At 48.6% G+C, this 21,846-nt stretch overlaps 10 protein-coding genes across 10 annotated transcripts; 3 read left to right on the top strand and 7 right to left on the bottom strand.

Moving 5' to 3' along the window:
* Nucleotides 1-965: 965 nt before the first annotated feature.
* On the bottom strand, nucleotides 966-1,922 carry PGRI_057970 (uncharacterized protein; the record flags this gene model as incomplete). Its single annotated transcript, XM_040793510.1, has 1 exon — nucleotides 966-1,922. The coding sequence occupies one exon, from the start codon at nucleotides 1,920-1,922 to the stop codon at nucleotides 966-968; it is 957 nt and encodes a 318-aa protein (XP_040648365.1).
* An 877-nt stretch (nucleotides 1,923-2,799) lies between these two features.
* Nucleotides 2,800-3,531, top strand: PGRI_057980 (uncharacterized protein; the record flags this gene model as incomplete). Its single annotated transcript, XM_040793511.1, has 1 exon — nucleotides 2,800-3,531. The coding sequence occupies one exon, from the start codon at nucleotides 2,800-2,802 to the stop codon at nucleotides 3,529-3,531; it is 732 nt and encodes a 243-aa protein (XP_040648366.1).
* A 1,257-nt stretch (nucleotides 3,532-4,788) lies between these two features.
* On the bottom strand, nucleotides 4,789-5,778 carry PGRI_057990 (putative carbonyl reductase; the record flags this gene model as incomplete). Its single annotated transcript, XM_040793512.1, has 3 exons — nucleotides 4,789-5,036; nucleotides 5,087-5,470; nucleotides 5,526-5,778. 3 exons carry the CDS (start codon nucleotides 5,776-5,778, stop codon nucleotides 4,789-4,791), a joined length of 885 nt encoding a protein of 294 aa, XP_040648367.1.
* A 1,478-nt stretch (nucleotides 5,779-7,256) lies between these two features.
* PGRI_058000 (uncharacterized protein) lies at nucleotides 7,257-9,494 on the top strand (the record flags this gene model as incomplete). Its single annotated transcript, XM_040793513.1, has 1 exon — nucleotides 7,257-9,494. The coding sequence occupies one exon, from the start codon at nucleotides 7,257-7,259 to the stop codon at nucleotides 9,492-9,494; it is 2,238 nt and encodes a 745-aa protein (XP_040648368.1).
* Nucleotides 9,495-9,889: 395 nt separating this feature from the next.
* PGRI_058010 (Voldacs domain-containing protein) lies at nucleotides 9,890-10,836 on the bottom strand (the record flags this gene model as incomplete). The annotated part of the gene is made up of 2 exons (XM_040793514.1): nucleotides 9,890-10,490; nucleotides 10,556-10,836. The coding sequence occupies 2 exons, from the start codon at nucleotides 10,834-10,836 to the stop codon at nucleotides 9,890-9,892; spliced, it is 882 nt and encodes a 293-aa protein (XP_040648369.1).
* Nucleotides 10,837-11,474: 638 nt separating this feature from the next.
* PGRI_058020 (uncharacterized protein) lies at nucleotides 11,475-12,066 on the bottom strand (the record flags this gene model as incomplete). Its single annotated transcript, XM_040793515.1, has 2 exons — nucleotides 11,475-12,001; nucleotides 12,051-12,066. The coding sequence occupies 2 exons, from the start codon at nucleotides 12,064-12,066 to the stop codon at nucleotides 11,475-11,477; spliced, it is 543 nt and encodes a 180-aa protein (XP_040648370.1).
* Nucleotides 12,067-12,345: 279 nt separating this feature from the next.
* PGRI_058030 (FAD-binding, type 2) lies at nucleotides 12,346-15,738 on the bottom strand (the record flags this gene model as incomplete). Its single annotated transcript, XM_040793516.1, has 4 exons — nucleotides 12,346-13,680; nucleotides 13,741-14,695; nucleotides 14,756-15,082; nucleotides 15,128-15,738. The coding sequence occupies 4 exons, from the start codon at nucleotides 15,736-15,738 to the stop codon at nucleotides 12,346-12,348; spliced, it is 3,228 nt and encodes a 1,075-aa protein (XP_040648371.1).
* A 333-nt stretch (nucleotides 15,739-16,071) lies between these two features.
* PGRI_058040 (GNAT family N-acetyltransferase) lies at nucleotides 16,072-16,752 on the bottom strand (the record flags this gene model as incomplete). Its single annotated transcript, XM_040793517.1, has 1 exon — nucleotides 16,072-16,752. The coding sequence occupies one exon, from the start codon at nucleotides 16,750-16,752 to the stop codon at nucleotides 16,072-16,074; it is 681 nt and encodes a 226-aa protein (XP_040648372.1).
* Nucleotides 16,753-17,774: 1,022 nt separating this feature from the next.
* Nucleotides 17,775-19,122, bottom strand: PGRI_058050 (serine hydrolase domain-containing protein; the record flags this gene model as incomplete). Its single annotated transcript, XM_040793518.1, has 3 exons — nucleotides 17,775-18,190; nucleotides 18,251-18,548; nucleotides 18,598-19,122. The coding sequence occupies 3 exons, from the start codon at nucleotides 19,120-19,122 to the stop codon at nucleotides 17,775-17,777; spliced, it is 1,239 nt and encodes a 412-aa protein (XP_040648373.1).
* Nucleotides 19,123-19,862: 740 nt separating this feature from the next.
* Nucleotides 19,863-21,717, top strand: PGRI_058060 (flavin-containing monooxygenase; the record flags this gene model as incomplete). The annotated part of the gene is made up of 4 exons (XM_040793519.1): nucleotides 19,863-20,004; nucleotides 20,048-20,421; nucleotides 20,478-21,200; nucleotides 21,250-21,717. 4 exons carry the CDS (start codon nucleotides 19,863-19,865, stop codon nucleotides 21,715-21,717), a joined length of 1,707 nt encoding a protein of 568 aa, XP_040648374.1.
* Nucleotides 21,718-21,846: the final 129 nt, after the last annotated feature.

The following is a 21,846-nucleotide window of genomic DNA, read 5'->3' on the forward strand; positions in this document are numbered from 1 at the left end:
TGGCCTAAAACATTTTAGCCAATGTCATCCCGCTGAAGATTGATCGTCGTTATAGGCGGTTGGTCAAAATAAATGGCAAAAATACTACATACTAGGGAGGTAGTAAACTAGGCAAGGACCAGCAAGCATTTGAGCAAAATTCAATTCTAAAAACCCTTTGGACTTCCCCCAAAAATATGCATGCAGACCATCGCCTCAGAGCAGATCAACCCCGGCTCGGGCTCAGCCTGCTTTGATTCAGCCGCTGCTAATCCAGACTAGGTACGGAGTCCGCCTTGACGTCTTCGATGGAAGAATTTTCATTGCACGTGAGCATCTATATAGCTTCACTATATGTCGGCATACCTTCTACAATAAGCCATTCTAACACAATCATCCCTAAGATGTCTATTTTGGGATCCTGGTAATGAAACCTGCAAATATTTATTACCGAGGGCTTAAGGTGTTATAGGCATCAAGCTTTAGGAAGAACATAATTATTTGGGCTTGATAATTCTCTATAGGATGTACACTCATTCTACTGAGTATGCTGACCCGAACTAACAATTGGTCTTCTCTTTAGGAATACGGTTTCATTCTCAGTGGTTCCAAGGTTAATTTGTAGCTTTACTATTCAATTATTAGATTACCACTAAATTTCTGGTCAGCTTCACTTATTATTTAGACGTTACATTTCCGTAGACCTGGGGAAACATGTAGGAGCCTTGGCATTTAGCCAAGGGCTAAGTCTCTCTTGATTCCTTGCTTGGGTTTACCTCCCCTTTACTACCCTCTTTCTCTATACTTTACCCAGGTCAGCACTGCAAAATTCATATACATGTACACTTCATATTTATATCTCGTCTGTTTTATACAGTTTACAAAGTAGGAAGTAAACATATATAGGGAAAGTAATAAAGCTCGTTGATTTTTCGAAACAGAAGAAAAGAAGCTCAATAGGTATATGACATACAACGAATCGCTCGTCACATAGCAATAGCATCCAGACAGGCTTCATACTGTGCACCTTGTTTCCTTGCAATACGCACAATCTCCTTCTCTGACAGACGCGGTTGACATGGCTCATACTTGTAAGTCCGAACATGCACGCCCTTCAACGAAATTTTGACTGTCCGCATCCTCTGTTCTTTTCTCTCGTCCATGATCTCTGCCCACCGGGCCCTCACTTCTGCAAGGTGCTTCTCTCGACTTGTTTTTCCCGTCCGCCATACTGTAATCTGGTGGCCGATAGAATTGCTCGGCTCATGCACCCATCCCACACCCCAGTCGGGGACTTCTGCATATGCTGTCTCATCTGAGATGGCGGTCTCCCACTGCCAGCGGTTCAGCCCCCTGATATCATCCTTAGAGCGGCATAGATTCAGGAAACTTCGAGGAGCGAGGTAGTGTTGGCGGATGTGGAAGTCCACCTGGTAGTGGGCAAAAAGAACGGCAGCTTCGTCTGCCGTCTTGCCTATCTCAGTCTCAGCCTTCTTGAGAATGGCATCAATCTTGCTGTAGTAATGTTGTTGTTGGGAAGGAGTAATATCATCCCAAAATGTGACGTTGCTATTTTGGTGGGCCGCAATGTCTGTGTCGAAAGGAGAGACGTATTCGTCTGATATGTTTTTGCTGATGAAGAAAGGTGGGTATTCTGATGTGATGTACGAGCCCGCAGCAATGTCTGAATTCATCATGTATGGAATAATATGCAGATCTCTGCATTGGGTGCATTCGAGGGCTTCCTGTAGAGCGACGTTTTGCGAGGACTTGGCTTTATTAGCAAATAGACCACAGAGCTCTTTTCCAGTGAGGAACTGTACAATCTTTTCCTTGACAGCTTCTGTCCAGTTTTTCTTCGGCGCACATTTGCGCTTGGTAACACGGTTTTTGTCTGCTCGTGTAGGAATTTTCATAGTGGAAGGTCGCATGAGTAGACACATGGTAAGGCTGAAGGGATGGTTGGAATAAGGTATATGCAAAGTTTTTTGATCTGATTGAGAAATAGGAACGATGTGAGTGAACGGCGATGCAGTTTGGCGTGCACTTATACAATGCATGAAAGGCCTTTGTGTCGGCGTTGCGAATAAAGGGAGTGAGGAAATAATAGAGTCCATGATTCTAATTCAAATAAAGACGAAACAAAAGGTGCCTTGATTTAGGCCCATTGATTCGAGCCAAACAAAGAAGGCGGAGCAGGTCGACAATGAATTGTGAATGTCTCACTGTACAATGCGATGCTTGAATATCCTATTTTTGACACTTCTATAGAGATCTGTAGCATCAATCAGAATATAGTGTTAGAATGTGTTCACTAAATATGACCCTTTATTTATGACGTGTGGGCGTGAAAGGTCATATGGAGATACAAATAAGCTCGGAGCGGCGTGACTTAGAGATCGTGAATGAGCATCGTGACTATGCGAGATCATCAGGTCGAGCGCAGGATACGTGAAAACTAGGAGGTTTCCTCTATGAAAACTTGGGCGATATAATTTGGGTATAAGTGATTGACTATAAAGGCTTGCTACCTTATTCCTTTCATGTATATTGATATTAGCTTATATAGGCGAGGAGTAGGTATGCCACAGGGCTTAGGTGCGTAGTAAAATAGTAGACGCTAGGTGTTGAATGAGTCTAGATATTTTTCGCCAGTTGAAAGTACCACAATTGCAGCCTATTGTTCATTCACAATGCATGCTCAATGTCGATTTGTGTTCCTCTTGGTCGCTTCTCCTTCCTTTTCTCCTCCCCAAATCCGCAGATGCAATTCCTTTAATCCTCCACATCACCCGTTCACTCTCAGGAATCAAAGCCACCATGTTGGAAGCTTCTCTTGCCTTCCCGGCTGTATGCCTGATGCTCTCATTCGTCTTCGTTGTTGCTGTCTACAATGCTTCTATTCTGCAGCAGCTCGGCGCCTTCCATCATCACATTCTGCTCCCCGTGTACCAACAGATTCAGCGTCTTCTAACCAACCATACTCCCATCAACCGAAACCTACCAAACGGCATGCCCGAGGCAAGTTACGAACCAATCAATATTGTTGACACAAATGATGAAGAAGAACAACATCCACCACCACTCGCGACTTCTTCCATGCCAGCACCTGGCTACCGTCGATACAGTGAATCCTCTGCTCATGACATAGTTGATCAGTCCCCAGAAAGGAATAGCGCAACTGGAATCGACGATCTCAACATGGCCGACAGAGATGCAGGAGGCCCGTACCGTCGGCGATATCGGCCCACCTATGGAGATAGCCCCGAATTCTTCTCCTACAGTCCACCACCGAGTCCTCCTGGAACTGGAGAGTCCTCCGATGAGTATGACTCCGATTGGTCTAGCTCCGCCGACGACGAGACGGTCATTGAACCATGCAACCCATTCGATGATATCCCTACCTGGGAATTTGAAGTCGAACGTCCTATTTACGTTATTGATCAACGCAACCAAAGGGGACCGTCTGCTTGGGTAGATGAGGTTGTTGAGTGGACTGCGCAAGGTGTTTTTGCTCTTGTTGTCCCCGAGACGGCTCAACAACGGGGGTGAGTAGTATGAGGTTTTAGGGACAAGATACAGCATTCATGGGCTTGGCAGAATGTCTGAATACATGATGAGCTGAGCGATGATACTACCTAGGTACTTGAGAGACTCCCTTGTTATCCCAGTTGATGGTTATGAGAAAGGGTTACTTCAATCTTCAAATTCCACCCTAGAAATACGTTCATGTTTGATACATTGTAGGCTTGAGTTTTGTGAAAAAGCAGCTGATCGACTCGGTCACAGTCGATCAACGGGCCCTGTCACGCGGGGGTAGAGAGCATTCCATATGTCATTGGCGGGGTCAACCTTTACTCAAACACCACGCAAGGGATTGAGCCATTTATCTTTCTACAAGGATACTCATCCTGCAGGGTCGAAAGATACAAGCCCTATAAGGATGTCACGGTCTCATGGAGTCCTTCGGCAATCGCGCTCAAGCTGAAATTTGGCTGGTCGTGCTGATGGGGAAATGCTGTCGGTTCTGACATGTCTGCGTTTGGCCAACATTCATGCGAGTCATGCCAGGGATACCTACTGAGCGGTGGAATACTTTTTCTTGATCGTTACGTCTATTGTCATGTTCAAATTAAAATCGCTGACATCAATATCTCCGAATGCCAAGCTTTCACAGCATGTGAAAGATACCTAGCCCACAAGTAATTTTAGATCTATTCCTTGATATGATGCAGCGACGTTAGCTAGTGATACTATTCCCATACTATAGTTGCTTGCACCCCCGAGAGCCAGTGTAATAATAGATAGTTCAGAAAGTGTTCATTTCGACAGCGATTCGAACGGAACTTGATCCTAACTGCTTACGATCGTTTACTACTGCCATTTTTCCTGGTGAAGGTACCGGTCTCTCTATATGCTTGGATTCGCCAGTCCAAACTCGATGTAACGCACCTCTGACCAGACAAGTTTACTGATAATTATTCACTCCCCTCGGAACCCCGAAATGTGACTGTAATCTGTTATTATATATTGCCGCGGAGCAATCGAGCATCGAAGCAGGTCGTTCGTATACCAGATCCCATAATGATAGTTGCGAACCCGATGTTGTTTATAACCACTATCTTGTTACTCCACAAATTTCTGTAGAGCTCTTCTATCTAAGCATGCGAGTACTTTTTTTATAGAGCAATTGGAGTTATTGATAGAGTGATAGGTGAAAGAAATGTATGTGTGTATTGGGAGATTTACAAAGCTTTTAGAGGGGATGTATGTATAATCGCTCTATCTTTGTTTGTCATGATGGAGGATTTAGGGGGCGCAGTAGCCACCATCCACGATGAGATCGGCACCGGTAGTGTAGGAGGAGGCATCGGAGGCGAGGTAGAGGTAGGCACCCTTCAGCTCATGGGCTTGACCCTCACGACCCATGGGGATCTTGTCGCGCCAGATATTCTTAGTTTCCTCGGGCACAAAGCTAGAGATCTCAGTCGCAACGTAGCCGGGTGATATGGTGTTGGCGCGAGCGAAGCGGACCCATTCGATAGAAAGGGATTTGCCTGAGAATGGGTTAATCATGAGAGTGGACTGAGTCTGAGTGACAACTCACAAAGATGAATGACGGCGACCTTAGCGGCGTTGTAGGCGGCCTGCATCTGGGGAAAGTTGACAATGTGACCGCTCATAGATGCAGTGGCAACGAAGCTTCCATATGTGAAGTTGGTAAGCTTGTTACCGTTGACATCGGTACCTTCCTCCTTCTGGCGACGCCAGTGCTCAGCGGCAGCCTTGGCACAGTAGTAGGTACCGTCGAGATCAATGGCGACAACATCGCGGTAGTGGTCAAGTGGACCATCGACCATGGGCCCTTGAGTCCAGGGAACACCAGCATTTGCAATAAAGACGTCGAGACGGCCATTGAACTCCTTGACAACGTCATTCACGGCCTTTTCAACAGCCTTTGCATCGGTGACTTCAACCTGATAAGCCTTGGCTATAGAAGAGGTTAGAATAATGTGGAGCCAATCACATTGCGTAGAGTTACGCACTCTGAACATGGTACTGTTCAGCGATCTCAGCGGCCCTCTCGGTGCATTTGGTGTTGCTATTATACCACATTGCCACATTAGCACCAGCCTCGGCCAAACCCTGAGTAACGGCCAGACCGATACCAGCGCCAGCACCGGTAACAATGGCAGTTTTTCCCTTGAGGGAGAACATGCTCATGAGGTTAGGATGCTCAGGAGCCGTAGTATTGTTGTGGACGAAGTGTCCATTTTTGGTAATAGGGTTAGCAGCCATTGCAAAGAGTAAAGAGAAAATAACAAAGAGTGAAAGGCAAGTTTGGGCGGGAGATCACTTAAATATAGAGAGGGGCCATTCTAAGGATTACAAGGCGATAGACGGTGAGTGATGCGCGGGGAAATCAGAATAGATCATAGCCTTGCCTTACTATGTATAGAACTTGGTGGATAACTGCCTCAATGGCATTGGATAACGCTATGCGTCTAAGAATTATCATTTGAGGGGAATAAGATCCATCATATTTGGTATCAGATGAACCAATTTCAAACAACTCTTCGACATGGGGTAAAAACAGAGAGCTGAAGAATTGATCGACTGTTTATCATGGAACTTGCAATCTGTGCTCCCCCTAGAAATACATAGTTCAAACTTCAAAGCTTGAATGGGGATTGCACCCCCGTATTATTCGAGTTATAAACAAATCTTCAACATATTACTGAATTGACAGTCACGTTAGAAAGAATCCAACGCAAACTTCACATCTGCAATTAATTATATTACTACTATGTAATCTATATTTCTGGGCTTACAAAGCCAGTTGAAATTACAATGGATCTCATATCTGGACAAAATAGGGTTAGTCAAGGGCGCGCTTTGGTGTTGATCGCCGTATTGTCAAAGGGGAAAATAATCATGACTAAACCACTTTCCTGGGTTTGTTAGCTATTTATCTAGTCATTAGAAATATGTCTAAAGGGGAGCCCTAGATTCCATTTAAGATGTCACTAATGAAACAGGATCACAGGGGGTAGTGTGGCCGCCAAACATTCTTCACACGGGTGGTGATGAATGGGCATTCCTCGGCTGGAATCAATGTTCCCATAACAAGTGGCAGTCCGCGTGATGGAATGCTGGGAAATCTTGTTGTTTCTTGTTCCTGTGAGACTTTGTTGTCTTCCATGAGTATGAACTTGCCAGCCCTGTGAAGCCTCACTGTTGCCGTTTTGATACATCGATAATTCGCAGCATCGCATGTTCAAACCCATCCGCTACTCACGGATGAGGAATTCAGACCCGCCAATCGCGTCCATAAAGCCTCGAGATTAGCCCAGTGACGCGCCAGCGAGGCGACTATGCTGGGGCTGACGGCCGTCATTGCCATAGCCGCTTGCGGCGCGGCAATCTTTATTGCTGTCACGGTGGTTAGCATCGTCGTCTGGGTCAGGTATCGCAAGGAGCGTCATGCAATAAGGCTGTTGGGCTTCACGCAGAGACAGGGACGGCGCAGTCGGGGCTTGCCATCTTTCCCGGAGGATACCGTGACTGAACTGAGTCAAGCAGAAGGGAGCATACTGAGAGCGCATGGTCATCTTCCATACGGCAAACCAACAGAATGGGGACAATTAACGTCGAGAGAAAGTCTGCATCATCCGAAACGTGACTCAGAATCATCTTTCACTGAGAAAGCTCGATCTCTCCGCAATTCCCTTTCTCGATCTCGTTCCAAGCGCCTCTCACGAGCATCCCACAAACGCATGAGCTCGTTGGCTACGTTAGGTGAAGTGACTGAATCCAATCATCTTTCTAGTCCGCCACCTAAAACTTCAATATCAATATCAAAAGAAGATATCGCACTTTCGGCGGTGGAAGGAATTCTGGAATTACCTGCAGAAAACACCCCAAGGCAAACACCAGATCCTAACGAAGATGATACTGGGTTCCATTTAGGTATGAAACCAGTTTCACCTGAATGGCCCCTTCCAGCACCAGCACCAGAGCGGTCAAGTCGAATTCCTGTTTCGGACGAGCGTAACTCATCTGGCCCGTCTGATTCAACCACCTTTGAAGAATCTCCCACTCGTCTCCGTGGGGGAAGTATTGCCAGTCAAACTGCCGGGCTGATGCCTGGCCACCCAATACCTCCTCCCCCACCATCTGCATATCCACCAGACAGATTTAGTTACGCTAGGAATGACTCTGTAATGAGGCTTTCCTCAATGAGTCTGGATACTACAAATAGCTCAATTCTGGATGATGGTAGAAACGGCAGTTCCGCTGATACCGATATGACCTCGCCCATCTTCCCCTCAGGAACGTCCGTACCTTTCAGTGCTGCTGACGTTGGGGTCAAGGATGGTCGCAGGAGTTTCATTGCAACCAACACATCCATACCGCCTATGCACAACTTCCCCATCCGCTCCTCTTCAACCATTGAAAATCGTCATAAATCTGCATCCTCGTCACCTCGACGAAGTTTGACGACTCATCACTTGGGTTCCAGCAATCGCTTTAGTGGTACCTCACGTCGATCTGACTCCATGTCTTCATCTAATCCCCCTTCAAGGCACGCCTCCCGGTCTGGGACTCCAGTGAAGCATTTGGGATATCAAAATCAAGCCCCGCCTGACTGGCGATCATCGGGCTCCCACATGCCCTCTGTGCCACATGCCAATCAATTCCAATTTGGTATGGATGACCCTTTCTACGTTGACTCGCCTGGCGGTGGGATTATGTTCCAACAGGTTAGATCACCCGGAAAGGCATCGAACATCATGAAGCCACCAAGCCCGTCACAACGTGACAGCCTCTCTTCTCAAAGGGGAAATCTTCCCTCTGCACTTAAAGGTGGTAATTCAAAACGCAAGGGCCATCGACGTCAGAATTGTGTTCGTATTTCTATTCATCCACCTATGACATTTGGGTCCTCGACTTTCTCTCCTACTGTCGAAGAGGAACCGGAAGATTTCGACAAGATGGAGGAGGTTGATCTACGTGAGACCTCAATCAACAACCCAGCAAAATCCTTGCCTTCGTTGCCACCAAGTTCAACATCTCCTCAATCATCTTCGAGGCGCAGCAAGTACGGCAGTCGACATGGCAAACCCGGTCTAGGTCTGGGCTCTCTTGGGCCACTAGTCGAGGAGCCGCAGCCCCCAATTGACGATGACAGCCCTTGCAAGAAGAGAACCCGTGCTCCATCTGTCATGCCTTCCAAAACACCTCCATTGGAAAACAAACGTGCTCTCCCTGAACTGTTCACATCTCTCCCCTCGTCTCACGGCAACGCTCTCTCTCACACTCCCTCTCCCGAAAGAGTCCCACCGGCATGGAGACTCTCCGAAACTCCTTTCACATCCTACGAGAACGCCCCTGGTAGCCCACGGCGCTCAGCAGTAAAGGGACCTCGCAGCCAGCCCGGTGTTTCTGCAGCTCGAAGCCAACCCACTCGGGTCCCGTCAACCCCCGACCATGCGCTAGATAGTCCTTTGACATCGCCTAGCCCCCTCCCTCATATTATGAGTATTACAGGAACCGAAGGCAGTGACTGGAGACGATCCAGAGACTCACTACACCACAGGAAAACAGATGGCTCGAATCGCTCAGTTCGACGAGCTCGTGATTCACTATGCAGTTTAGACAAACCAGTTCGTGACGCTGCTGCACTCTATGGCACTCCACGCCGCTTCGCAATGGTTCAAGATCGTGTGACCATCTTTGAGGATTCCAAGCGAACCTCCCCGACTAAATCCTCTGTGCGACCTCCCACTGGGTCTTTCCGCACACCTGAATCGTCCCCCGTCCGTGCCAAAAATAGTCGCCCCCGTTCCATGCCAAACAACCAACGATTGCCGCCTTACATGCCCAGCCAGCATGCACCATCAACTCCTACTTCTCCCCGCCGAAGGACTCCAAATGGCAAGATGCTCGGCGTCGGAATTGGAACTGCCACACCTGCTAGCCTTTATGACGGAGACGGGTTCCTACGGGAATAAGCATAATTCTGCCATCTTTTGTGGACTTCGAAAGCGACAATCTTTGTTTTGATTCATTTGATTCTTTTATGATGCACTGTATCTGATACTGATGCTGGCACAATACCTCAGTGCCCTTTTCTTCTATCTGTTTTTATTTGTTCGATTACTTCTTATTTCGCTTGTCGCTTGGTGGTCCATCTTTTTCTTCTGTTTTTATGTTTGATGTGTGTTCTCTAAGGTTGATATTGAAGGAAATCATTAGTGTTATGAATCTAAATCTCCTCTTATGTTTCCTTGAACAATACCCCAGCAGAATGATCCATTGTCAGTTAACTTAGCGACCACTCGAGCATTTTGAACGCCAATCCTACACCGTATATTCCATATTTTCTCTCAAAGCAGTTTGATCCAAATCAGTCCGTCTTGCGCCACTTGGTCTCATCCTCACCTCCATTCTCTTCGACCCCATTCTCCTCCTCTCGGGCCCTAACAGTCCCAGCTCCAGGCCCAAGCGGGAAAGAAGGCGGCTCACCAGCAGCAATCCAATTCCCATCCGCGTCAAAGAACTGATCCATATTATCCGCAGTGATCCATCCAGAGCTCCCATCAACAGGTGGAGGCAGATCACCGTTTCCAAGCTGGAAGACACCATCGTGCTCCTCAGCTGAAATGAATTTAGGACCATCCTCCTCATCCTCATCGCCCTGCTCTACAGGGTCAGGGTGTAGATTGGAGCACGCCGACACAGCATCGTAAAGCTGCTGTGTGGGTGTATCCGTCTCCGCATTCACGGGCTCTTGTAGCGTAGCATCGGAGGGTAGCACCACTGTCATTGTGATGCATTCCTCTTCATCGTCGGCGGAGGGCGCACTAGGCGTGGCGATCTGCATATACAAGCCTTGGACTTCGGCGTCTGTGTCTGGGACACGAAGCCGTTGGAGTGCGTGTAGTGAGATCGAAGGGTAAGGGATTGACACGCCTGCTGACGCGGCGGGGGAGTAGATGAAGAACTTGCTGTTGGTGATAAATTAATCAGTCAGTGTCTAGCCTTAGAATGGGAGGAAAATTGATAGACTCACTCGGATGTCACCCACGTATCCACGCCTGAGATTGCGACCTCCTTCTCGTCGTCATCCTGCTGGTCCTGGTTTGTGGCGCCGTTGCTCACAGCTTCCTGGCCGCGCAGGGCATTCAATGCTGGGGTTGCAAGTAGCTCGCGCTCGAGGATGACGATCTTGCAGCGCTGGCTGTGGTGGTACAGTACTGGGGGTCCGGAGTAGAAGGAGCTTGGGGTGCGCGACTGGTGTTCGGCCAGCGGCATGAACGAGGATGCTTCAGGGGAGCTTCGAATAACCTCCATTTTATAGATACGTGTGACTGGGAGGAAAAAGGAATGATATGACAAGGGTGTTTGGGGTTGGGGTGGAATGAAAATGAGCTTCCGGCGCGGGGTGGAACTTTTCCGCGAGCTTGGTAGAGCCGGAATAGGAAATATATAATTTGATTGCTTTTATTGTACTATTCCACTACGCGTGTGGGAATTTTATATTATTATTTACTCTTATGGTTATTGGAGAAGACGAGAAAGCGAAAGAACAACCGTTATTATTCAAACTAGGAGAAAGCAAGGTATTTCCAACACGGTGTCTATCAAACAACGGGAGATGAGATCAACATTTACAAGGAGTACTTGATGTACCATCTTATAATTCACTCGCTCCATTCATCCTCTCCAAGCACAACATCCATGGGTAACTTTAGCGCTGACAATCAAAGTGCCACCACGGCAAAGCGAAATCTCCCAGACTTCAGGGAGTATTAAACTGCTTTGACAAGGCCCCAGAAGAGGCCGGTGCTGGAAAGTCCGCCCGAAATATAGCGTATCGTTTAGAGACCTTATTCCAGAGATTGATCGTGCTACATTGAGAAATTGAAAATCTCAAGCACTCCTGTGATTAAAAGAGCAATGGGGGATTAACCCCCTTGCAAGACCATCCTTCATTGTTTTAAACCTAGACCACCGAATGCTCTATCCAACTCCTCTCCATCGTTATGCGGCACCATAGTCGGCAACTGCGAAGAGCCCTGTTCAGGGGAAGAACTATCCAATAGGCTTGCATGGGCATCGTCCCGTGCATCAGGAGAACTGCTGGTTCGGCTAGGTTGAAGGAGCTTCTCCTCGCGATCAAGCCACCCAGGAGCCAGACGTCTCTTTTCGGCTAACTCGCGTTGTTTGATTGACTCTTTCCAAGCGCTGATCGCTTGGTCCGCGTCGCTGCGGGCCTTATTCAAATGTTGTTCGAGGGAATTGCACGCGGCGAGGACATCGTCAGGGTGAGCTGCGTGCTCACCGCTTGGGGATATGACATATCGGGCCTTACTATCAGGGCTGTTTGGATCGACTGTCACTGAGGGGGGTAGAGATGAAGGAACGGATTTGTATGTGTAGGGTAATGTGACGGAGGTAGGGAGGTTGATGAAGGGTGAGACGGTCAGTGGGACCTGGGCGAGGAGAGGGTGTGGACCTAAAAAATTGTTAGTTACTTAGACATATACGAGGATAGAAATACTAACGATATGAGTCGTACATGGTTGAGTCGAAGATGAGGCTGATCAAGTGCGGAGTAGCGGAGTAGCGGAGCAACGGAGATGGGCGTGACCACTGGGAGAGCCATAAAGCACAACTTCACATATTGTACGCTATTACAATGATCTCTAATGATAATATACAAATTATGCCAACCTGTAAATATTCGTCTTTTCTTTCTAGTAGTGAGTTGTAGATAAAATTGGTAAGGGTAGCAAAAACCATATTAACACTACAAATTTGATCACAGTCTTTGACTTGAGGATTCCAACGTGCCCCCCTTTAGGCACCATCAAAGACTAAAAGGCTTTGGATATTAACGCCAAACCCATGCTGGCGCAACAGTTCCCGACCATGATGAGCAGGGAACTCGCCGACGACCATGACGCTGGCGTCAGCAATTTCAACTTCACCTAAAAGCTGTAACACCGCGCAAAGTGTCTTTCCCGTGGCAAGCACGTCGTCCACCACTACTACCGATGTGCCTTTGGGGATCAAACCCCGTTCTATCTCGATTTTCTTCTCATTTGAATTGGATATGTGTGATGTATGTTTGAGGACAGACACAGTAGGTGGGGGCAGTTTCCCAGCTTCGCGAATCAGTGCCAAGGGTACACCGACCCTCAAGGCTAACGCCGACGCAAAGATAAAGCTGCCAGTCTCACAACATGCGATCGCTCCGATTTTGGTCCAGTCACCGCTGAAGTGAGTCTGCAGCAGAGAGGCACATAAGTCCAGGCCACCCGGCTGCTGGGAGATGTTGAGCACATGACGAAACTCAACACCCAGGCGTGGAAAATCGGGTGCCGGACGCACCATGTTGGCTAGTCGGAGAAGGCTTTCATCGAAGAAGGGAAGCAGGTAGTCATCGGCAAATCTTTTCGCTTCCTCGTTTCCGCTCGCGTCATTGTTGAAGACGAGACTGGGACGGTAGTCCAAGGGCTTGACCGTTGGCATATCACCGTCACCTGAGTGACACCTCCGGCGAGCACGCCGCGTCTCTTTGCTAGCTTCAACACGAACATCAAGTACTCTGCTGTCTGGCACTAAATGCGAGTAGGCTGGGACTGGTGCTTCGTCTCTCATCCCCGTGATCAGCAACACATCCGCGTCCCCGGCGCTGTCTACCACATTTAAAAAATGATCCTCTGGTAGCCGAGGTCGATAGTGCACCTGGTCCAGGAAGAATGCCGTCAAAGCTGGCCGATGCTCCTCTTTGTAGGCACGGTCCTGAAGTAGGCGGTTCAGGTCTGCACCAGTAGCCGCCGCGTATTCCCGCTTGGTCGCAGAGCTAATGCTAGCTATGCGTACTGTAAGGAATTTATGGGTACAGTTGAGGAGGGCGGAGACCCATATACCGGCGCAATAGTCCTTTCCGGCACCGCTCGCTCCTGTGACTAGGATAATAAGTTTCGGTCTCCGCGTCTCTTTCGGGAGTGGGCAGGCATAAGCTAGCACATTGTGCGGGTCTACCCTATGCTTGAGGTGAGACAGTCGTGCTAGGTTGGATCCAAAAGCTTTGACAGCTAGCGTGGCGTCTCGAAAATCCGGCCCTAGGTCTGCGCCGTAAACTCCGCTACTCACCGGCAGTAAGTCGCGAGCGACGTTGTACACCCACTGCACGGCATATCGGGCCAATTCGGTCCCGTCTTAGTCGCGGGGCCAGACACCAGTTACCACGCAGTCAAAGTCCCAATCTCGACAACCAAAAGCAGTTTCATCGGCTGCCACGTCGCTAACAGCCCCGCCACCTTGCACCAGATGGAGATATAAGAGTGGCGAGGGACGAGTCTTCATGGCTGCCTCCAAGATCCCAGCGACGTTCAATCCTCCGACGCATTTCAAGAATAAACAGCGCTTGAACGAGGAGGTCTTGATCTTGGCATGCGCGCTGCGCATTTCGGTCATATACAACTCAGCTTCGAACAAATCGACGCTGTCCAGAGCCCGATCAGTATTTTCAGGCCCCAAAGTCCTTGACCCAGTCGTGCAGGCTTCGAGTATGGTCACGCCAAGATGCAGTTTCCCGGTGTTCCAGTACAAATACCCATCTGCAGAACAGTTCTGGGGGAGCTTCCCAGTGGTTAGGCTATCAAAGTCGCTAAGCATATGCCGTATCTCAAGGCCGTCACTCAACGGGATAAACCAGTTTCGAGTCCAGAAGGTCGGAGCCGCATAAGCCTTGAAAGTGACACTGAGTACGATGCCAAAGTTGGTGCTAGCGCCCTTTATTGCCCATAAAAGCTCTTTTTCGTTTTCCGGGCGCACGGCATCGGTAGGTCGATGTTGGATTGGCACATGGCCGATGTAATAAGTCTGGCTAGAGTGGACACTGACTATCACGGCACCGACGATAGCGTCGCACCCGAGCCCATACATCCTAGCTAGGTGTCCAATGCCGCCTTGTAGCCATAGCCCGGCGCCTACACTTGGGCGAGCCCCTAAGGGCACGGTCATGCCCGCATCCATGGTCTTGCGGATAATATCACCCGTCTTACAGCCGGCCTCGGCGATGACCAAGGGAACATCATCGTGACCAGACTCTCGTCCACAATCCCCGGCTTTAAGAATGTGTACTTTGTCAAAGGCGCTCATGTCGATCGAGACGACGTTTGAAAGTTGACAGTGGCCGCTATGACCCCCGCCAACAACGACCAGGCTGACTCCGTGCTTCAGAGTCTATTGAACGCACTGCTGAACGTGTGTGATCTCTGCAGGCCTAACAACCAAGGCGGGATGGTGAAGGCGAGCCTCCCAATTCTTGGCTGTTTTGTCCCCCTCCAACAATGGCACCTGCGCCATCAGCTCCGGCAAACTGGTCGCATGTTGGGTGAAGGCCACCATTATGTTGGGCGATTCAAATGTGAGATGGTCTGGGTGGGCGTCCTCCCGACGGCCCAAAACGCGACATATTTCACACCATTCGACTCGGAGAGCCTTATCCACCTCCACGTCCTGCATGACAAACCCCGCGATGAAAGGAGCAAAAGAGTCTAGCACTTCGTCCTCATTTCTCACCCTAACGACCCCGGTAGGGAAAGAAGCCCTTCGATGACACACTAACCCGTCAAGGTGTAGAGTCTTGTCGCGATGGAAAACCACCACGATTCCTGCGGACCGCTCAACAAGCTCTAGCGCTCGTTTAATAAACGCGACTTTAGGCTTCATGCCATACATGCTGTGACAGAATAGGATGACGTCGAACTTTTCCTCGCTCTCACGCGTCCTAGTACCAGTGTCACTCTTTATTTTGCTGTCCAGATCGAAAGCCATTCGATGGATATTTGGCGGGCTTTCCAGACAGGGCAGCGGGGCCTCCGTCTCTGGTGTTGAGCGAAACCAGTCCTCCAACCTTGTAGCGAGCAGTTCATTACGCTCGAACGCACAATATTTCCTGATCCTCCGTCTCGTATGAGCGGGCAGATATCCAAACACGCTCTTGGAGCCGGGTCCGATTTCTAGCACTGAGATACGCATATGTGAGTTGGAGAGAGAGCGTAGCAGCTCAGAAAGTTGAGGGATAATAAAGCCTTGGTACGTCATCCAACCTGTTCCCTGTAGCAAGATGTCCAAGCCATCGCTGTACTGGCTGTCTGACAGTGACTGTTTCGGGGATGACTCTTGCATGGTGGCTTGTCGCCTAAGAGCCGACTTGAGCATGTCGAGGGTGGCCATGTTGGCGAGATAGTAAAAATGTCAAGAATGGTTGGTTTCGGCTTCATGAAAATGACCCTTTTGGCTAGACGTCAACTACATTACAGCTGGCGGCAACCGGCAGCTGTGCAAACTCACCTGTGGCTAGGTGCAGTTTGATGCCAAGTTAGGTAATTGCTACGCTCGCTGCCTATTTATTATTGCCACAAAATGCAGCCTTTGTTTGCCTAACAGCAGCAGACACAGGACTTCCTATCTTAGTAGCATATGAATCTAACTTAGCGAATTGTAGCCTGACTTGCGAAAATGGTTGATTCAAGTCTGATATCTATTATCTATTTTGCTATGAAAAACTCACGAGCGTGATATACGAGATATCATAATCAGCCCCTGTCTCTCAGAGTACTTCTCCGAAGTTCGATCTTCGGGAACAAGATCCTCATCTCCATTCGCAATGAGAGCTTCAACAAGAGTCGCCTTTCCAGCGTGGATAAACCCAAGACGCCGGTACAATTCCACCGTAACATGGTTCCCCGCCTTGACGATGAGGCGCACTTGAATTTGGCGAGGAAATGACCGGTACGATCGAAGATAATTGATAGCCTCCCGGCAAAGGCTGCTTCCGAGTCCATGGCCGCGATACTCCGCAAGCGTAAACAAGCTTAGCATCTGCCATCGCTCTTCCTCTTCGTCGGATTTCTGGGGTGGCTGGCCAGCTTCCACGGGTAACTCGAAATCAGCCCTGGATGAAGGCCCTCGCAGAGTGACTTGGCCGATCCACTGGACATCATCAGGGGATGACGGATCATGGCTAAGTGGTGTCGCGGCACAAATGAAGAGTTCTCGATCGGGAAGTGTGAGACGATCTATCCAGTCGGCTTCGGTAAAAGCCGATTCGATATCATAAGTAGATGAGAAAGAATTCGGTGAAGTCTTCAATGCTTTTAGGCGGAGGTCTCGATATTTCTGAGCGGAGGCTGCGACTCCATCTGTCTTCGAGACCCGAAAGAAGGAGTAGGTATAGTTGGATGCCATTGGACTTGACTCGGCATGTATGTAGTTGTATTAGGGAGAATAAAATAGTTGATTGTTTATCTATACTTTTATATTTTTGTGACTCAAAAGCAAGCTACGGCTAACTTGAAATTGGCCGATATGGAACCGATCCACTTTTCTAAGAATAGCCGAATAACCTTATATCTTTTCGGTCTATTCAGTAGTCTCAGATATCATTTTTTTAGATGTGTTAGTTTTACAGGTCGACGGTAAAAAGAAAGGCGGGAAAAGGCTTTGTGAAATGAAGTTTTTTAAGTATAACATCCGGGCCAGGATTCCTCTAAATTGTCACCATAGAGAGTTCTGGAAACTATATAATTATATAGCACCCCTTCCGCAATTCTCCTAACACAAGAGAAAGTGTCCCCGAAATCTCTCGTGCCATATCGGACTTTGTTCCCAGTAGCCACAGCCCCTTCATACAATCCTCGACCAGCTCCATATTTCACTCGAAATCATGGCTACTATGCCCTATTGTAGTCCCAGCATAGTGAAAGGGCTTATCTGTTTACCTAGAAAGACCATACAAGCTTTGGTAAACGCCCTGATCAAACTTCTCGTCCATGGCTTGGTCAAGAGCGTGTCATTGACAGCGTGGTGAAAATCCGGCATCTCCGGCCTAGGTAGGCATTGTACCGACTCTGATCACAAGAGCTATCCTGACGCCTGGATCTGGATCCCTGTGCACTGTGACTCGTTTCTGGATCATGCTGACTGTTTGCTTTATCCTCTTTTCCCCCGATATATAATGAGATACGTCAAAGCGGGGAACTCCGTACAGATCTTTGACCTTTAGGGCTTTTTTGAGTTCCTGACCCCGCATAGATTCCTCCATTCCCCAGATCTCCCTTAGCCCGATGGAAGGTCACTGGCATCATTTTTACAGAACCTGCTTATACACTCAATACACGGGAACCACAATAGATGACAGACAAAGAAGTATTCTCTACGGATTCTAGCTAGGAGCTTGACAAAAAAAGGCATCAAGGCATCTCAGAGATTCACTGAAGAGCTTTGTTTATCACAGCCTCAACTGTTGCCCATAGCCCAATCACCTGAGCATCCCCAAACGGTAAAATCTGTGTACAAACAATCCCCGCAACGCCCTTCTCCCTATCCGCCCACCACCACAAATTCGGCAGTCCAGCCCAGTGCGCTGCGCTGTTTGATCGTCCTGTCGGACCACCATTGCTCAGCATAAAAGTCAAGCCCCAACCCTGTGGTGGGTTCCCATGAACTGGATACAGCTCAGGAATAGGATTGGTCAGGTCCGGCTTTGCAGCTGGGATGCTTTGACGGCTGTAGTTGGGGAACTGAGGGATCTGGTTAGAGAACATTTCGTCGACAGTCTCCTTGCGAAGCAACTTGCTGCCCGTTTTAGGGCATATTCCGTCATTTAACAACATAGCGAGGACCTCTGCGGAGACAAGTCAGTTTATTGAATCTTGATAGAACCTCGGAGCTACTCGTGACTCACTACAATACTCCTGTGGCTTGGCAAATATACCCCCGCCGCCGCTGTTGAACACTCTGGCGACTTCGGCGTCATTCTCCAGGTCAACAACCAGAGGCGCCCGAAGAAGATGGTCTCGGGGGTTTAGGGTGCCATCTGGCTTTCGATTATTCATATATGCCAGCCTTCTGCGCATGTCTTGGTTCGGTATCATGGACATTTCCTTGATTCCAAGAGGCACAAATATGTTTTTTTGTAGGTAATCGTTGAGCGTCAGGCCTGTTGCGCGTTCCAGTGCGATTCCTGCCCAGTCAACACCAACCTATACTTATTAACGATAAGTTTCATAATTCTGGATATATGATACTTACGCCATATTCCCAGCCTTCACCGGGCTGGAATAGCAGAGGCACCTTCATATCTTCAATTCTCCCAGAGAACTCATCCACGCCAACCGGGTGCGACCACTGTCTCAGTCTTTCATTGAAAAAGGTATAGCCGAATCCAGCAGTATGGGTCAATAGCATACGCAGAGTAATTGCATTCTTCTTCTTCTTAAGAGTACCATCTGGCTGCAAAACCTCGAGACTCTTCAATTCAGGACAAAGACCTTCTGTCTGCTCTCCATCATCCAGCTTGAGAATACCTTGTTCAACCAGTTGCATGCAGGCAACACCAGTCAGCATCTTAGTGCAAGATGCAATCCAGAAGATGGTGTCCAAGGTCATGGGCTCTTCGGATCCAGCACCTCGCTTACCCGCAGAGTGGGCGAATAGTTCGTTGCCATCTTTGCCAACGACCACGACCGTGGCCCCGGGGATTCCAGACTGTTGGTCTTCGCAGGCTTTGTCTACGAGATCGCAGAGTTGGGAATGCACTTCCGTAGTTAGAGACATCTTGGTTGAATAGAAAAGTGGAAATGTATCATGTATTGACAAAAGGACAGATCTACCACCATGGGAGAATCCAAACCTATTTAACAGTAAGCGGAAGAAAGCTTCTCCTTTGATATGGAGTAATACCCTTCTTGTAAATATGAAACTTATACTTTGCGGAACAACAGACAGCGGAAGGTGCGGGGGCAGTTTGGAAGATCTCGGCTCCGTATAATAGTCCAATCATAGCCCTAGATATGCACGCTATGTGATGAGATCGAATATGCACAGGTACGCATAAACCTAATGTGACGTGTCTACAGCGTTTGGGGGCTATCACAATTGCAGTTTGGAGCTTCCATTTTGGATTAGACTATTATTCACGCTCTTTTGCATGGAAAAAGGACAGCTTGAAATTCACATATGAACAAGATAGATGACGTCGGGAGGGCCCCAAAGGCCAGACTCTAAATTATAGTCTATTGACCCGAATGGATTTTTCAGGTCAAGCCACGTTTCGGTGATGGCCCAAAATGCTGCATGAATGAGGGGAACCCTGCGGTTACCTGTATCATGAGGCCTCGGTAATAGAATACAGTTGATTGCGACTGCTCAAGCTAACTTCAGCTGTGAGACATGAACGAAGCCATCTATAAAAAGGGGGAGAAGGTACCCGGGAAAGAAAGTTTTACATTCCAACAGTCAATCTTCCTATTTCGTTACAACTGCAACACTTGATCATATTTCAATCGTTGATCGAAATGGGTAGTATAGAAGAGACAGTCTTCAGACCGAAGAAGTATAGCACTGAGATCACCGACTACTCCGTAGTCCATGCCAGTAAGACTGGGCCATATGCTGAAAATCTCGAGGTCGATGCTTTGGTTGTCGGTGCTGGTTTTGGTAAGTTCGCATTCCAGGTTTGATTCGCTGGCTAACGGGATAGCTGGTGTCTTTATGCTCAAGACACTTCGCGATCGCGGCCTCAAGACAGTGATTTTCGAGGCTGGTAACGACCTGGGTGGCACCTGGCGATGGAACTGCTACCCAGGCGCCGGTGTGGATTCCGAAGTCCCCGAGTATGCATTCTCTTGGCCCGAGGTATACAATACATGGAACTGGCCCAACAACTACCCGGACTACAAAGACCTACGTGATTACTTCGATCATGTCGATAAAGTAGTTGGTATCAAGAAGGACTGCGCTTTCAACACCGTTGTGGTCGCAGCCCAGTTTGATACGAACAACGGGAGATGGAACATTGAAACTGCAGATGGTCGCACGACCAAGGCGAAGTACCTTGTCCTCGGAACAGGCTTTGTAAGTAAATAGAGCCATCACTTAAAAGACGAAAACCGTGCTAATGAACCGACTAGTCCGCCAAGCGCTATATTCCTTCGTGGCCCGGCTTGGATAAATTCAAAGGTGTCGTACACCACTCATCCTTCTGGCCCGAGGAAGAAATCGAAGTGAAAGACAAGCGTTGTGCTATCATCGGTACCGGTGCTTCGGGTGTGCAAATCACCCAGGCTTGGGGCCCCGAGGCCGGAGACCTCAAGGTCTTTCAACGAACTCCCAACCTCGCCTTACCCATGCGCAAGCGAGACCTTACTATTGAAGAGCAAGAGAATATCAAGCCCTACTACCCAGAGCTGTTTCGGTATCGCGAGACCAGCTTTGCCGGATTCATGTATGACTGGTGCGAGCGGAGCACCTTTGACGATACACCCGAAGAGCGCGAGGCTTTGTACGAGAGGCTCTGGAAAGAAGGTGGCTTCCGCTACTGGGTTGCTGGGTACAAGGATAACTTGATCAATCCCAAGGCCAACAAGGAGTCATACGATTTCTGGGCGAAGAAGACCCGTGCTCGTATCGGTGACCCTAAAACAAGGGAGTTACTTGCGCCGCGGGAGATGCCGCATTTTTTCGGCGTCAAGCGGCCATGTCTTGAACATTCCTACTACGAGCAATTCAATCGGGAATCGGTGCACCTGGTTAACATCAAGAACAACCCGATTAAGGAATTTACCGAGACCGGTATTACTCTTGAAGATGGAACTCACCACGAACTTGATGTTGTTGCTGTCGCGACTGGATTTGTAAGTCATGTTTATACACTAGCAAGAGAGCCTGCGCTGATACTCACAGGATGTTGTTACCGGTGCCATGACTCAGCTCGGCCTAAAGAGCATTGACGGCGCTGAGCTCGAGAAGGAATGGATTCCGGGCGCAAAGACCTACCTCGGTACCACCGTCAGCGGCTACCCCAACATGTTCCACATCTATGGTCTACATGGCCCGACGCTCCTGAGTAATGGTCCGACGTCAGTCGCGGTGCAGGGTCGGTGGATTTCCGACGCCATTGCCAAGATCGAGGCCAATAACGTCAAGTACATCAATCCTAAGATTGAGGCTGCTGATAAGTGGAAAGATCATATTGTTGAGCTCAATAACCGGACCCTCTTCCCCACGACACAGTCGACGTACATGGGTGGCAGCATCCCTGGCAAGGTTCATGAGCCAGTGAGTTACGCTGGTGGTATCCCCGCTTATGCCAGCGAGATCCGGCAGGCTCTAGATAATTGGGAAGCGGGATTTGACGTTGTTAAGGCTTGAGTGAAATTCAATGGGGTACTTCAATGGGGTTCTAATCTTAAGAACGAATGAAGAGGACCTGAAGTATAATGCGTTATTTACTTCTAAACTGGCACAAAACTTGAAGTAGTTGAATGACATTTGGTATCC

The sequence above is a fragment of the Penicillium griseofulvum genome, assembly GCF_001561935.1.
Source record: "Penicillium griseofulvum strain PG3 chromosome Unknown contig_95, whole genome shotgun sequence".
Lineage (NCBI taxonomy): Eukaryota > Fungi > Ascomycota > Eurotiomycetes > Eurotiales > Aspergillaceae > Penicillium > Penicillium griseofulvum.